At 37.1% G+C, this 16,772-nt stretch overlaps 1 protein-coding gene across 3 annotated transcripts in view; it reads right to left on the reverse strand.

Moving 5' to 3' along the window:
- The window catches only part of CEP120 (centrosomal protein 120), a 77,870-nt gene extending 61,343 nt beyond the window's left edge, over nt 1-16,527 (reverse strand). Inside the window, exons 1-4 of one of the 3 annotated variants that reach the window (XR_010338722.1) lie at nt 16,426-16,527; nt 12,139-12,295; nt 10,144-10,258; nt 6,884-7,025 (exon numbers count right to left, since the gene is read on the reverse strand). Coding sequence is in view for 1 of the 3 variants with exons in the window: in XM_012448320.3 (XP_012303743.1) it covers nt 6,884-7,025; nt 10,144-10,258; nt 12,139-12,295; nt 16,426-16,474 (463 nt within the window). In the remaining 2 variants the exon portion in view is untranslated. Of the gene's footprint in view, nt 1-6,883; nt 7,026-10,143; nt 10,259-12,138; nt 12,296-16,425 lie in introns of those variants that run through there. The other 2 variants (XM_012448320.3, XM_064366222.1) reach the window with 2 other exon arrangements.
- Between the last annotated feature and the right edge of the window lie 245 nt (nt 16,528-16,772).

Genomic DNA, 16,772 nt, shown 5'->3' on the forward strand with positions numbered 1-16,772 from the left:
AGCACAAAACAGGTAAGACAATATGTATATATACAAATGTGTGTATGTATTTATGCGTGTGTACACATATATGCACATATTCCCTCACTGTCTACTGAAAGGGCCTGGGAGCAGTGACACCTCAATGTCAGCTAACATACCTAGCACCTAGATCTTGACTTCTAAACATCATTCTTTACTAAAAGGAAGCAGAGCCTAACTGACCTCAGAGAAGAGAAATACTCAACTCCAGCTGCCTCTAGTCTTCCATGTGAGGGAAGGGAATTCACAACTCCAGTCTCTCCAGACACTCTGCCCCATCTAAGGGGAGAAAAAACTGAGAAGCAATGGTGAAGTTCAAACCCAAGGGGCACTAGGCTCAGTAAACAACTGAGACCTAACCATAAGGCTATAGAGTGCTTCCTCTTCCCCACTCCTGACCACTACATTACTAAGGCCTATTTACAGCAGTTCCTTTTGTCCTGTACATCATGTCTGGTTTGCAACAAAAAATTGCAAGGTATACTAAAAGGAAAAAAAAAACAGTTTGAAGAGACTAAATAAGCATCAGAACTAAAGTCAGGTATGGCAGGAATGTTGGAATTACCAAAACAGAAATTTTTTTTTAACTATGATTAATATGCCTTATAAGGCTTTAATGGAAAAAGTAGACAACATACAATAACAGAGAGATAATGGGAGCAGAGAGATGGAAAGTGTAAGAAAAAATTAAAAAGAAACGCTAGAGACAAACAATATAACAGAAATGAATGACTATGAGAATTGGTTTTTTAGTAGATGAGACACAGGCTGAGGAAAGAATCTTTGAGCTTGATGTGACAATAGGAATTTCCAAAACTGGAAAGTGAAGAGAAAAAAGACTGGGGGAGGAGGAAGAAAGAAAGGACAGAACAAAACATCTCAGAACTGTGACATAATTAAAAATGGTGTAATAAACACAGACTGGGGGATACCAGAAGAAAAAAGGGAGAAAGGAACAGAAGCAATATTTCAAGCAATAATTACTGAGATTCAGGAAGCTTAGAGAACACTGAGCTGGATAAATGCCAAAAAAACTTGCTGTTAGGCATCCCATATTAAAACATCAGAATATCAAAGGTAAAGAAAAACTACTGAAAGAAGCCAAACAGGAAAAAATAATCGTAGCTCTAGAGGACCAAAGATAGAATTACATCCAACTTCTCAGAAGACATGCAAGCAAGAAGCGTAAAGTATTGAAAACATTGAGGAAAAAACCTCACCACCCTAAAATTCTGTGCCCAGTGAAACGATCCTTAAAAACTGAAGGAGAAATAAAAACTCTCAGACAAATAAAAATTGAGGGCATTTGTTGCCAGTAGACCTGAGTGCAAGAAATATTAGAAAATTCTTCACAGACAAGAAAAATGACATGGGTCACAAGCTCACATCTACACAAAGAAATAAACAACATCAGAGAATAAATGAAAGTCAAATAAAAACTTTTATTTAAATTGATCTAACAACAAAAGTTTCTTCAATTATGTGTGTGTGTGCACGTGTGCGTATGTTTATGCATATGCTCCTGTATAACTAAAATGAAAGCAATGATACAAGGAACAAGATTAGTAATATTTTATTTTAAAATACCTACAACAACCTGTGAAGCAGTATAATTTTATTTGTAAGTGGACCTTGAAAGTAAAAGCAGTATACCATTATTTGAAATTTGTAAATGTATAGTGCAAACTCTAGGGCAACCACTAAAACAGTAAAAAAATTAAAATTAAAAAAAAAACAGAAAACAAAAAAAGTATAATTGATATGCAAGAAGGAGAACATTAAACTGAAACCACAAATGTGGGAAAAGAGTAGCAGACAAAAACAGGAATAAGGAACAAGAGAAACACTATAAAACAGTAACAAATAAGGCTATTATTCACGCAACTATATTAATAATCACCTTGAACATCAATAGTTTAAATGCACCAGTTAAAAAACAGATTGTCAGAGTGGATCAAAAAACAAGATCCAACTATATGTTATCTACAAGAAACACACTTTAAATACAAAAAACAATTTTTATTTTTTTTTCATCTATTAATATAGATGAAAAGCTATACTAATCAAAAGTAAGTGGTAGTAGTTATATTAATTTCAGATAGAACAGACTTCAGAATGAAAGAACGTTAATAGGGAAAGGAGGAATATTACATGATGATAAAGGGGTCAATTCTCCAAGAACACAAAATAATTTTTAACGTCAATGCACCTAACAAAGTATCAAAATACATGCAGCAAAAACTGATAGAACTGCAAGGAGAAACAGTTGAATCCAACTTGGAGACTTTAACACACACACTCAAAAATGGACAGATCCAGCAGGCAGAAAATCATTAAGGACATAGCTGAACTCAACATCATCAATCAACTGATGCAATGGACATCTATAGACCACTTCCAACAACAGCAGCAGAATACACATTCTTCTCAAGCTTACATAGAAAGTTCACCAACACAGAACAATTCTGGGCCATAAAACACACCCTAACAAATTTAAAACAGTAATCATGTCTGCTCTCAGACTACATAAACTAGAAATTAGTAACAGAGATAGCTAGAAAATCCCCAAATACTTGGAGATTAAACAACACACTTTTAAATAACACATGGGTTAAAAAGAAATCTTGAGAAATTAAAAATATCTAGAACTAAATGAAAATCAAAACACAACAAAAATTGTGAGATGCAATGAAAGCAGTGCCTAGAGGAAGATTTATAGCATTAAATGCATATGTTTATTAGGAGAGAAGATCTAAAAATCAAACACCTAAGCTTTCACCTTGGGAAACCAGAAAAAGAAGAGCAACGTAGGTCCAAAGTAAGCAGACGAGAATGATAAAAATTAGGGCAAAGCAATGAAACTGAAGACAGGAAATCAATAGAGAAAAATTAACAAAATCAAAAGCTGGTTCTCTGAAAAGATAAATAAAATCAATAAGCCTCTAGCCAGGCTCAATAATAAAAAAAGAAAAAAGAAAGGATACTAATTACCAATATCAAGAATGAAAGATGGGATCACTACAGAGCTTATGGATATTAAAATAATAAAGGAATACTATGAACAAGTCTATGCCCACAAATTTGGTAATCTAGATGAAACAGACCAATTCCTTGAAAGATGTAATATGCCAAAACTCACACAAGAGGAATTAGACAATCTGAATAGACCTGTATCTATTAGAGAAATTGAGTCAATAATCAATAACCTTCCCAAACAGAAAACTCCAGGTCTAGATGTGTTGTTCACTGGTGAATTTCACCAAACATTTAAGGAAGAAATTACACCAATTCTCTATAGTCTCTTCCAGAAGATAGAAACATAGAGAATACTTCCTAACTCACTCTATGAGGCCAGCATCATCCTAATACCAAAATCAAAGATATTACAATAAAGAAAATAAAACAAACAAAAAACACAGATCAATATCTCTCATGAAAACAAATCCAAAAATCTTCAACAAAATGTTAGCAAATCAAATCCAACAGCGTGTAAAAAGAATTACAGGTCAGGCATTGTGGCTCACACCTGTAATTCCAGCACTTTGGGAAGCTGAGGTGGGAGGATCACTTGAGCCCAGGAGTTCAAGACCAGTCTGGGCAACATGGGCAGACCCCATCTCTATAAAAAGATTTTAAAAAGACGAAAAATTATACACCATGACCAAGTGGGATTTATCCCAGGTATATAAGGCTGGTTCAACATTCAAAAATCAATTAATGTAGTCTATCACATCAACAACCTAATGAAGACAAAAAATCACATAATCTTATCAATAGATACAGAAAAAGTATTTGACAAAATCCATTATCTATTAATGATAAAAACTCTCAATAAACCAGAATTACAAGGAAACCTCCTCAAGTTAATAAAGAATACTTAAAAACCTACAGCTAACATTGTACTTAATGGTGAAAAACCTGAAGGATTCAAGAGCAGGTACAAGACAAGGATGTCCCTTCTCACCACTCCTTTTCAACATCATACTTACAGACTTACTAATGCAAAAGAAAAGGAAATAAAAAGTATACAGATTAGGAAAGAAGAAATATAATTGTCTTTGTTCACAGAGGACATGATTATGTAAAAAATCTGTGGAAAGAATCAACAACAAAAAGAAAGAATTTAAGAAAAAGCCAGGTGTGGTGGCTCACGCCTGTAATCCCAGCACTTTGGGAGGCCAAGGCGGGTGCATCAGCTGAGGTCAGTAGTTTGAGACCAGCCTGGCAAACGTAGTGAAAGCCTTTCTCTACTAAAATACAAAAAATTAGCTGAGCATGGTGGCGTGCACCTGTAGTCCCAGCTACTTGAGAGGCTGAGGCAGGAGAACATTTGAACCTAGGAGGCGGACGTTGAGCAGAGCTGAGATCGTGCCATTGCACTCCAGCCTGGGTGACAGAATGAGACCCTTTCTCAAAAAATAAAACAAACACAACCACACAAGTGATTATAGCAAGGTTACAAGATACAAGATTAACACACAAAAGTCAACAGCTTTCTTACATATCAGCAATGAACAAATAAAATTTACATGAACACTCCCAAAAATAAAGTACTTAGATATAAATTTAACAAAATATGTAAGATCTATATGAAGAAAATTATAAAACTCCAATAAAAGAAATCGAATAACTAAATAAACGGAGATAATGCATGTTCACAATAGAAGACTCAATATTGTCAAGATGTCAGTTCTTCCCAACGTGTTGATCTATGGATTCAACACAATCCCAATAAAAATCCCAGCAAATTATTTTGTAGATACTGACAAACTAATTCTTAAATTAATATGGAGAAGCAAAAGAACCAGAACAGCCAATTCAATATTGAAGAAAAAGAATAGAGTCAGAGACTGAGGGTGACTTCAAGTCTTACTTGAAGCTACAGTAGTCAAGACAGTGTTGCACTGACAAACAGACAAATAGATCAATGGAACATAATAAAGAGACCAGAAATAGAACCACATAAGTATTGTACAGTCAAATGATCCTTGACAAAGGAGCAAAGGCAATGCAATGGAATAAAGAAAGTCTTTTCAACAAATGGTGCTGGAACTACTGGACATCTACATGCAAAAAGTAACTCTAGACCTAGACCTTACAACCTTTCCAAAAATTAACTCAGAATGTATTACAGACCTAAATGTAAACTGCAAAACTATAAAAGTCCTGGATGATAACAAAAGAGAAACCTAGATGGCCTTGGGTGGTGACAACAATTTTTCAAATACACTTGCAAAGGCACAATCCATGAATGAAACAACTGATAAGCTGGACTTCATTAAAATGTAAAACTTCTGCTCTGGGAAAGACAATGTCAAGAGAATGAGAAGATAAGCCACATTTTGGGAAAAAATAAAATAATAAAAAATAAATAATAATAAAAAAATAAAATACATATCTGATAAAGGACTATTATACAAAATATTCAAAGAACTCTTAAAATTCAGTAAGAAAATGAACAACCCAATCAAAAAATGGGCCAAGGACCTGAGCGGACACCTCAAAGAAGATATACAGATGGTAGGTAAGCATATGTAAACATGCTCAACATCCTATGTCATTGAGGAATTGCAAACTAAAACAATAAAGCAGTACTATCATATACCTAGTAGAATGGTCAAAATTCAAAACACTACCACCACCAAATTCTGGTAAGACTATGGAGCAACAAGAATCTCATTCACTGCTGGTGGGAATGCCAAATAGCACAGCCACTTTGGAAGATAGTGTGGATATTTCTTACAGAACTAAACATACTCTTACCAGATGATCCAACAATTGCAATCCTGGATATTTACCCAAATGAACTGAAAACTTCTGTCCACAAAAAAACCTGCACACAGATGTTTACAGCAGTTTACAGCAGCTTTATTCATAATTGCCAAAAGTTAGAAGCAACCAAGATGTCCCTTAGTAGCTGAGTGGAAAAATAAGCTGTGATACATCCAGACAACTGAATATTACTCAGCACTCAAAAGAAATGAGCTATCAAGCCATGCAAAGACATGAAGTAATCTTACATACACTTATGACTAAGGGAAAGAAACCAATCTGGAAAAGCCTACATACTATATTATTCCAACTATATGACATTCTGGAAAAGGCAAAACTATGGAGATAGTAAAAAAGATCAATAGTTGCCAAGGGGCTGGGAGCAGGGAGGGATGAATAGGTGGAGCACAGATGATTTTTAAGGTAGTGAAACGATTCTGTATGATACTACAATAATGGATACAAATTATTTACATTTGTCAAAACCCATAGAACGTACACCACCAAGAGGGAACCCTAATGTAAAGTATGGACCTCGGGTGACACTGATATGAATGATATGACATGTTCATGCATTGTAATATCACCACTCTGCTGTGGCATGTTGACAGCAAGAGAGGCTGCAAGTACGTGGGGACGGGGAGTATATAGGAGAACTCTCAGTACTCTCTGCTCAATTTTATGGTGGAACTAAAACTGCTCTAAAAAATAAAGTTTATTAATTAAAAAAGAAAAGACATAAAGGTTTTGTTAAACTACAGTTGAGTTAATAACTAGATAGCAGCATGACCATTTTGGGCTTTCCTGGACTCATCCTGGGAAGAGAATTGTCCTAAGTAGCAAATTTTTAAAACAATACAAAGTTATGCTTTGTTCTATTACATATCAAATAAGGAAAAACTTTTCCTATTTCTAAGATTTGTAAACAAGAGCTAAGAGCAACAAGGGCTGCATGTGTAACAATGTCATAATATTTGTCGGATGCACAGTTTATACCCTGCATATATCTCCCTATAACACTACCTCTACCTAAAGCTCTAGTCCAAAGACGGAACTTCTCAGAGAACGTTTTTGGAGATGATGCACAAACCTTTTCCATCTCGAGGGGGAGCTCCCTTTGCTTTAAAGCTATCCACTGGTGCCTTTGTATCTGTTTCCAAAGCAATGCTTATCTGTATTTCAGACTTGAATTTGGTGTATTTATTACTCAGCAACTGGTACCATTTTGGTGCCTAGAGAATAACAAAATAACAAAATACCTAATAGTTAATAGGGGGAAAATGTATTGGGAAATGCTATATGATTCTAAATAAATTTCCTGTAGTTTTTCAGTACTTTATCCTCTATAAATTTTTTTTTTCACATTTTTCTCAAAATGAATTAATACTGCTTAGGAAGCCATCAACTAAATTTCCCTCTGGAAAAACTACATAGAAGTTTAGATTGTTTTCTTTGCTTGTCTTCTTATGCTTCAAGAGGTAAAATATTAAAAGGAAGAAAACGTATTTTTCTACCTTTCACCTTATACCCCCAATCTCACTTCATCCCTTAAACAAAAAAAATACCAATTTTCTGCTTCTCCAACCTCTATCTTCTCACATTTTTAAGTTATACCTTTTCCTTTTCTTTCTGCCATAGATCTACTTCATTCTGCTTATATCAATAAGCAAAGGAAAATCTTGGATGGATGGCTCATGACTATAAGCCCAACACTTTGGAAGGCCAAGGTAGGCAGATCACTTGAGTCCCGGAGTTTAAGACCAGCCTGGGCAACATAGCAAAACTCCATCTGTCTCTACTAAAAATACTAAAAATTAGCCAGGCATGGTGGTGCATGCCTGTAATCCCAGCTACCTGGGAGGCTGAGATGGGAGGATTGCTTGAGCCTGAAAAATTGAAGCTGCAGTGAGCCATGATGGTACCACTGTACTCCAGCCTCAGCAACAGGAGTGAGACCCTGTCTCAAAAAAAAAAAAAAAAAGAAAAGAAAAGAAAAGAAAGAAAAAAGAAAAGAAAATCTTATCAGTGTTAACAAAAAGCATTAACAAAATACTAAAGTCAAGGCCTAATGGTGGAGTGGTGGATTACGAACCCCAGGTACTTCACTGATATTGAAACAAAAGCCTTCTTACAGAATGAAGCATCCTAAATTGTTTGAATATCCTCACTAGAGCAACCTCAGAAATTCTAGTATTCAAGACAACCTGAAAAATATCATGGTATATGTATTGTCTGTGCAGGAACCACTGTCAGTGGGAACACCATTTCAATACATGGAAACAGCATTTTGTACTCTGATAATTTGTTATATAAAGATATTGTAGATGGTGCTTATATTGTCTTTGTTGTATAAAGACGTAAGAAATGGTGCTTATGCTGCTATTTTATATTCAAGTCAGGTTTGGTAAGTAAAATAGAATCAGGTAGGCCATAGATTTAAATAAAAATCAACCTAATTTTTAAACATAAAAATGCATAATATAGTTGGTTGTGGTATTTCTGATGACAAATATGTTATAATTTTCAATATAAGCCTGAAAGAGAGATTTCCAGCTACTCAGAGAATTTATGACTTTCTTTGTTATATAACTGAGAAAAATAAATCTGGATTTTTTTGTGTGTTTATATTTATTTACAGAAAATCAATTTATTTTGAACTTCAAATATTGTACTATCCAATTTCAAATATTTATGCTGGCAAACAGGAGAGAATAGGCAATACAGCGTTTGGTTTAAATAACCGAGCCATTTCTCCCTAACTTTGATTACAAATATGTTGACAAACTGTCCTAAAGCACTAAACAAGGGGACAAAGAATGGCAAGAGTATTTACAGACATGATCTCATCCTTCAGATACCATCCTCTTAAAAGGATTTACCTTCTTTGCAACTAAACTGACTGCAGGAGTGTCTTCCAGACACTTGCACATTGTAAGAGAGAAGGTGGTTAAGAGAAACATCAGGGCCCTATCAAAGGGAAAACTAAAGAAGGAAAAACCTTTTCAGGATAAGATCTAGGGGCAGAGAGGTAACGAGTACCAAGGATGGGGGTAAAACAAGTCCTCTTTTTAAGCATTTTAAAATGTCAGTTCCTTTTAAATTATTCCAACTTTGGGCTAGGCTGACTGATCAATGCTACCAGCAGCAAAAATGTTAGTAAGAGATAAATTTTTCTTCACAGAATCCCAATTTAAGATTCAAATTGAGAATAAAGTTTAAAATAAAAGATACTGTTTTAATTTTTTTTCCTTTTTTTCCGTAAGAAAATTATGACCCAAGACATTCAGAAAAACTGCAAGGGAGACTTCTAAAGTCAGTCACATACAAAAGGGTCAGAGGACACTTAAAAAGCCTAAGCAGCAGCGTGTTAAATAATAAAAGTCGCTATTACAGGAATCAGGATTCTGAGTTCTTTTCTTTGAGAGTACAGGGGCAGAGAGGTACTCGTTAGATAACATCAAGTGTGTTTCGGTAAGTTCACTTGCTCTGACGGCTATGCAAGGAGCAGGAAGCAGGGAAACCAGTAAGAAGCTATTACGATAGCCAAGGTAAGAAATAATAGCGGCTGGGGCTGGAATGGCAGCAGTGAAAACCAGAATAGCATATCGATCAGGAGGGAAAAAAAACAAGTGGAACAAGTGGTCATGGAGGAAGGAAAAGGAAAAATGTTAAGGAAGACTTCTGTATTTCTAACTTGTGTAGCTGAAAGGAGAATGGTGACAATTCACTAAAGCAAGGAACACTGGAAGAGGACTGACCACCTTTAAAAGGAAAGCTCAGGGGTTAGGCATGTTAAGCTCCAAGTAATAGCAACTTGGATACAAGTAAGTTTAGAGATTTTTTTTGAAAAAGACAGTTCTTGGTCAAGGAAATGATTAAAATGTTGAGATTTTCTAAATCAAATTAATAAACTGAAACATAAGAACTGCTATATTGGCTGGGTACAGTGGCTCACGCCTGTAATCGCAGCACTTTGGGAGGCCAAGGTGGGCAAATCACCTGAGGTCAGGAGTTTGAAACCATCCTGGCCAACATGACAAAACCCCATCCCTACTAAAAATACAAAAACCACCCAGGCATGGTGGTGAGTGCCCATAATCCCAGGTACTCAGGAGGCTGAGGCAGGGAGAATTGCTTGAACCCAGTAAGTGAAGGTTGCAGTGAGCCAAGATCGCGCTACTGCACTCCAGCCTGGGTGACAGCGAGACTGTCTCAAAAACAAAAAAAAATGAACTGCCATATTGGCTCAAGCCCATGATTGATCAGTATTCATGTCCTTTTCATCAATCTGATATCTACTGAAAATAATCAACTAACATAATCACTAGCAAAACATCAAAAGGGCAATACCTGCTTTGTTTCTTGAGCAGTTCTTAAATCCAGAATGATGTAACCTATGGTTTCCTTGGCTGATGTTATAGAATCCAAGGCAAAACACTGGAGTTTGATAGGAGTACGCTGTAGCCTGTAACAAAACATGTGATAAATAAAATGGCTTTTGCTTAATAATTAAACTTTCTATTAACCTTGAAAATATCGTCCATTATCAAGATACTTAATTCTGTTAGATAAACTATATTTTATGTCATCTAAAAAACTCAACAGGCAAGAACTATTAATTATATCGACAAACCTCTACATCAACTAAATAACATACAAAACATATAAAAATCTTTTACATTCTTTCATCTAAGAAGCCATCATATAGGTCAATGTTTCTCAAGCTTCTGTAATGTATAAAACTTTCTAAAAGTAAAAAATTACCATGAACTTTCAGGACCTATTTTATTTTATACTGTAACAAACATCGAATTACAAATATACATACATGCTTACAGCTCTTTTGTAGCTACAAAACAAACAGAAATTAAATATAAGATAAATTATTAAAAATTAAATAATACAACATATGACCATGTTCTGTAAGCACGATACTGGCTTGCATAGCATAAGTTCTGTTTTAGCTGGAAACCCCTAAACTGCCTCATGCATTAAGCTGAATAGATTTTGCCAGTGCTTTTAACTAGTGGATTACAGAACTGCACTTAGCACAAAATCATCACTTAGAAACTCGATTTATCTGTATTTTCTCACCCTACAACAATCAAGAGTGGTGCTAACGTGGCACTAACACAATGGAAGCCCTAACAGCTTACAGCAGGACTCCATTTCAGACACCACTGAAAGGAAATCCAACATTGATATTCTCTAAGAATGCAATACTTCTTCAAATAAACCCATGGACTAATCTAGCAATAGAAGCAAATAGATTTTTCCTTGTTTTCCATTTTTAACTTTCCATTTAGATTTAGTCTAGTAGTGAGAACAAGCAAGTATTAAAGTGGTAACATGTTTCCCTGAAGAAAATATATTTTCAATCCTTTAATAAATCAGAGTATTGCTTTTATTGTTGTTGCCTGTTTCTAGTCATAGAGGCCACAAAATATATATAACTTTAGTCTATTTTATATACTAATAAAGTGTTTTTGTTTAAAATCAAATTAATTAGAAAAATCCCTGATATAATTATTTTCATAACTTTTCACTAGATACCCCTCTGTATACAGTAGGCAAGCCAGGTAAATATACAATCAGTAAATTAACAGAAATTACGATGAATTCCAACCATATTTAATACTGAATAGGTATCATCAAGGTATCTCTAGACTATCTACTGTCTCGCACTTGAGGGAAAAAAAAACCCAAACAGCTCAGTGTAAGTGTAGTAGAAAAGCTTAGGCTCTGGAGCTGGACTGGCTGGGCTCTACCACTGCCAAGCTAACAGACTTAAAGCAAGTTATTAATGCTTAGTATCTCAGGCCTTGGTTTCCTCATCTGTAATACGGGGGAATAAAAATACCAACTTCATAGTGTTGTTCCGGTATGTAACTGTTATTATTGCAAAGTACTTTAAAAATTTCCTGTCACATTAAAAAAAACTCAATAATTATAATTATTACTATAATGTGAGATATAAAATTATAAGTTGAACATTCCTAATTTGAAATGCTCCAAATTCTAAAATGTTGAATGCTGACATGATGCCACAGACGGAAAATTCCACACACAAGCATTTAACACATACTTCATTTCATGAAAAATTTTAAAATATTATATAAAACTACCTTTAGACTATGAGTATAATGTAAAACAAATAAATTTCATGTTTAGACTTGGGTCCCATCCCCAGGCTATCTTATTTTGTATATGCAGATATTCTAAAATCTGAAACACTTGTGGTCCCAAATATTTTAGATAAGGGATATTCAACCTGTATTCATTTATAACAGCCTGAAAAATAAGAAACCAATCAAGAAGTTACTATAAAATGAAAATGATAATCACCTGTGCTGATGAAGTGCTTTCCTGTCAATTTCCCAGGCTAACTCAGTAGCAAATTCTGGCTGGTCAGTGTGGTCCACAGGATCAGTAGCCAACTGTTCTCCATCAAACTTTGCTTCCACTACAAGCATGTGCTTTGGACGTTTGGGAAAATGGCGACCTGGAGAAACAAGACTATACAGATTAATCAAAAGTGTACAAAAATCAAACAGGATCATTTAGCATGTGTCTTTTGGTTTGTTTGGTGTTTTTTGAGATGGAGCATTATTCTGTCGCCCAGGCTGGAGGCAGTGGCGCGATCTGGGCTCACTGCAACCTCCACCTCCCAGCTTCATGCGATTCTCCCACCTCGGCCTCCCTAGTAGCTGGGATTACAGGCCCACGCCACCACACCCAGCTAATTTTTGTATTTTTAATAGAGATGGGATTTCACCATGCTGGAACTCCTGACCTCAGGTGATCTACCCACCTCGGCCTCCCAAAGTGCTGGGATTACAGGCATGCGCCAACACACCCAGCCTAGCATGTGTTTTTTAAAACTGGTATCTGTTAAGCACAGTTGACATGCATTCCATAAGCTACCTCACTAACGCAGGCTCATATATGCCCCCACTTTCATAATTCATAAGAAACATGAATCAAACGGAAAGCTATAGTTTATAAATTGTGCTTCTCAAACATTAGTGTGCACATGAATCACCTAGGGATCTTATTAAAATGTAGATTGTCACTCAGCAGATTTAGGGTGGGCCTAAGAGTCCACATTTCTAACAAGATCACAGGTGGTGTGAATGCTGCTGTCCTTGGTTCACACTTTGAGTAGGAATGATCTCAACAACATCTGGAATTAAAGTATGTGATTACACAAATTTTAGGTATTACTATGGCAGTATTTAATAGAGAGCAGTTATCTGAAGAGCTGGGAAATAAATTAGTAAAAACAAACTTGCCTGCATCTTAATTTTTCTGTTAACTCAGTTAAGAATACTTTCCAAATTAGCTAAAGAAAAATAGGCACATGGATTCCTTCATTCTATTCCCAAGGACAATGTTGTACACTACCAAGAAATATTCAAATATTCTTTCTACACGTCACTTTTCATTTGTACTGCCAAACCCCATTTGTTCAATGTTTATTGACGACATAATCAGAGTTAGGTATTATATCAAATGGTAGGATGCAAAATGAGCCAAACAGAATACCTGCCCTCAAAAAACTGAGGGTCTAGTTAAGAGAAACAAACCAAAAAAAACTGAAAACAGGAGGATAAACAACATCAACGAAGAAGCACTAAGAATCTTGCACTGAGTCAACTAGTCCTCCTGTTTATAAATCTGGTAAGGTGGATCTTAGTGAAGGGCATTTTATCCACTGATTAAGTAAACAAATCCCTGCTGTTACTCACCCTTGGCACAAGCTACTTACTTAGGAATTAAGCTGGTCAGAAAGACCCTGAGTGCTAACCTTATGAGTTTAAGTCTGAGGCTTTCATTGAAACTCTGTATTAGGAGTATTAATACACATCGCATCGCTCTCCCTCTCAGGACCTCATTTTCTGGGGCTCCAAAAGATACCTAGCTTCCCCAAATGAATGTCATATATGTCAAATAACCTACATTTTCCATATTATTATAACTAACAGCTTCCAACAAGCTTGAGAACAGAGGATGTGAAGTGGAACAAACAGGTGCCCGCCTTGCTGTGGACAATGATACAGTGAGAACAGAAACTGTCTTTTTCATCCCTGGAATCTAGTACGTAGCCCAAATTTTGTTCATGGTAAAAGCTTAACCATTTTCTTTTGAATAAAGGGCATGTCTAAAAGTGTAGTCAAGAAATTGCAAGTATTTCAATATAGCTGAAGGGCTGGGAAGAATACATGAGGGGAGAAGAGACTAAAAACGTAGGCAACTAGGTCTATCACAAAGGGCCATGTATGCCATTCTAAGAAATACAGACATTACCCTTTAGGACACTGAAGGACTCTAAGAAAATCAGATTTGCATTTCAGAAAGATTATCCCCAGTTAGTAATGGAGGCAGTCTAGATATTTCTGGAAAGGAACAAAACATTTAAGAATCAGACTACTGAAAAGATTGTTACAATAAATTAGGTGGATAATGAGGGCCCCAAACCAAGGCACTCACGATGAAAACTCGTTTATTTAAAAACTTGTATGCAGTATCTATGATTATTCAGAAAATAAAATCAATTATACTTGGTGACCATTTGGAAGTTAGAAATGGAGAATGAATCCAGGCTGAGGATGACTCCTAGGTTCTTGGCTTGAGGCAACAGCATGGTTATGATGAAATGATGAATGGAAATACAATACAAACAAAAGAGAAGAATAGTTTGGAGGGAGGACCACATGCTTGTTTTGGGTATGTTTGTCATAACAACCTAACTGACATCCTTGACTCCAGGTTCTCTTTCCTGCACACTGCTACTAAACTGAACTCGAGAAAAGCATTCTCCTATTCTGGAATATATGCTGCCAACCTATTCTTAGAATATTAATTCTAAACTGGCTTTCAAGATCCTCCAAGGCCTTTTCGGTTTAGTTGTACAAGCTCATTTCTCACCATGATATTTCTAAATACTCACCTTCCTCTACCCTGGTCATCTAGCTGATCTTTTCAATGTTCCACCCACCAATCACCCTGGCACAAGCTACTTGGTTGGGAATTAAGCTGGTCAGAAAGACCTTGACTGCTAACCTTGTGAGTTTAAGCCTGAGGCTCTCATTGAAACTCTGTATTAGGAGTATTAACACACATCGCACAGCTCTCCCAATTAGCACTAACAGAGGCCTCTCTCATCACCTCATTTTCTGCTGCTCTAAAACTAGCTTCCCCATATGAATTCATATATGTCCTGGGTTGTAAGACTGGCCTGGGGTGTCCAATCGCCTAGAATTCTATTGTCACATATCTAAAGCTTATTACCCAAAGAACTTCAGCCATCCTGCCCACCCTACCCTCAAACCTATATTTACAGTCCATATTACATATTGTAAATATACCCCAACATAGTGTGTCCTGTGACCTCCCTAAGTGGGCAGACCTCTACATCCTTGGAGGGAAATGAGACATTTGTTTTCTCATAGCATGGTCAGTTTTAAGTCTAAAAACTGTTGTTAACCAAATTTTAAGGTTATTTCAGTCCCATGTTTTTAAACAATAAGTAATCTAACAGTTAATAGTGCTCCAACTCTTTAGGGCTTCTGGTCAGTCAGTTTCAAAATTCAAAAATTAGGTTTACAATGTTTCCTTCACTCTCACCCCTCACACACTGCCAGGCCTTTACAAAATACTCTCCCATGGGGGAAAAATGCAGCCAGTCCTTCTGGCTCCAGATGACTCCTTCTTAACATATTTGTAAACTGTCCTCAATTCACCTGCTATCTCCTATGCCCTCCGCTTTCTTGCACATCTGTTCTCCAACCACACTGAATTTAAGCAACATTTACTGAATGAATTTAATTAAGCAAGGCAAAACGTGTCTTGCTTTTTCCATACCTTAAGTGCTCTCTGCTCTTCCCTTTGCCTGGAATGCCCTTTCTTTTTTCACCCAACAAATTCATAATCATCTGTAGGACCCCCAAAAATGTCACCTCCTCTGGTGAACCTTCCCCACAGAGGTGGTCTTTCATCAGGTCTTCCACATCCTGATGAATTATTTGCTGACACATTCTCCTTGCTAAATCCTTAGCTTTTTAGAACCAGGACTGTTTAATTCTTAAAACAGTGTCTTGACACTCAACAAGTTCCCAATAAACAAATGTCATTCATCCAAAACACACTTTTTAAGGAATGTATAATATGCCCTCTTAAGGACTGTAGTCCCCTGAGTCCTCCACCAAGACGTGTAAAAAGAACGGCCTCCGCCCACACTTCTGCAATTGCAAGAAACCTGTATTCAAGTCAAAGCTCTTACAAGTGATATTATTGGGAACCGCTGATCAGAACGCGCCTCCCAGGAACACGTTCAGCTCATACATAAAAGCCATCGACGTGCTGCTTCTGATGAAAATCGTTTTCTCTAGATTCTCTGGGGCTACGGCTAGTCACGCTAAATATCACTTATCCCTAATAGCTCTCATATCCCTGGAGAGATTTTTAAATCAATTGCCTAACAGACCTCACTACGTACAACTTTGAACAAGTCTGTGGGGACCACAAAAGCACAGATGACAGGGTTCTTAAGGTTAACAAGGCCTCGGTCGCACGCTAATCTTTTAAAACTCGGAAAGCAGCAGTTGCAAAAGCAAGCCTCAGACCGCTCACCTTCTAGGATGGACACGACGATGAGCAGTTGGTCGGATTTGGAGACCATGGTTGCGATGGGCGGTCCGGGGGCGAGGTCGGCTGGGGGAAGTGAGGTCCGGGTGAGTCGCGCGTAACCCGGGATCCCCGGCGGGACCCCCACTGCCCGCCCCCCGGTCCCTGTCCCTGACACCCGGATCCCGCTCCGCAGGCCGGTCCCACGGCCGACAGCTGCAGCGCGCCTGGTTCCTCTGCCCCGGGCCGCCAGCCCAGACCCTAACCCTGCCCCGACTCAAGGAAAACTCCGCTCTGCAGGCCTGCCAGTCTGCAGGCAGAGACGAGCCCGCCGCCCGAGGACCTTTTGCCGC

This window comes from Aotus nancymaae, unplaced genomic scaffold (genome assembly GCF_030222135.1).
Source record: "Aotus nancymaae isolate 86718 unplaced genomic scaffold, 86718_ANA_hifiasm-v0.15.2.pri h1tg000064l_0, whole genome shotgun sequence".
NCBI classification, from domain to species: Eukaryota; Metazoa; Chordata; class Mammalia; order Primates; family Aotidae; genus Aotus; species Aotus nancymaae.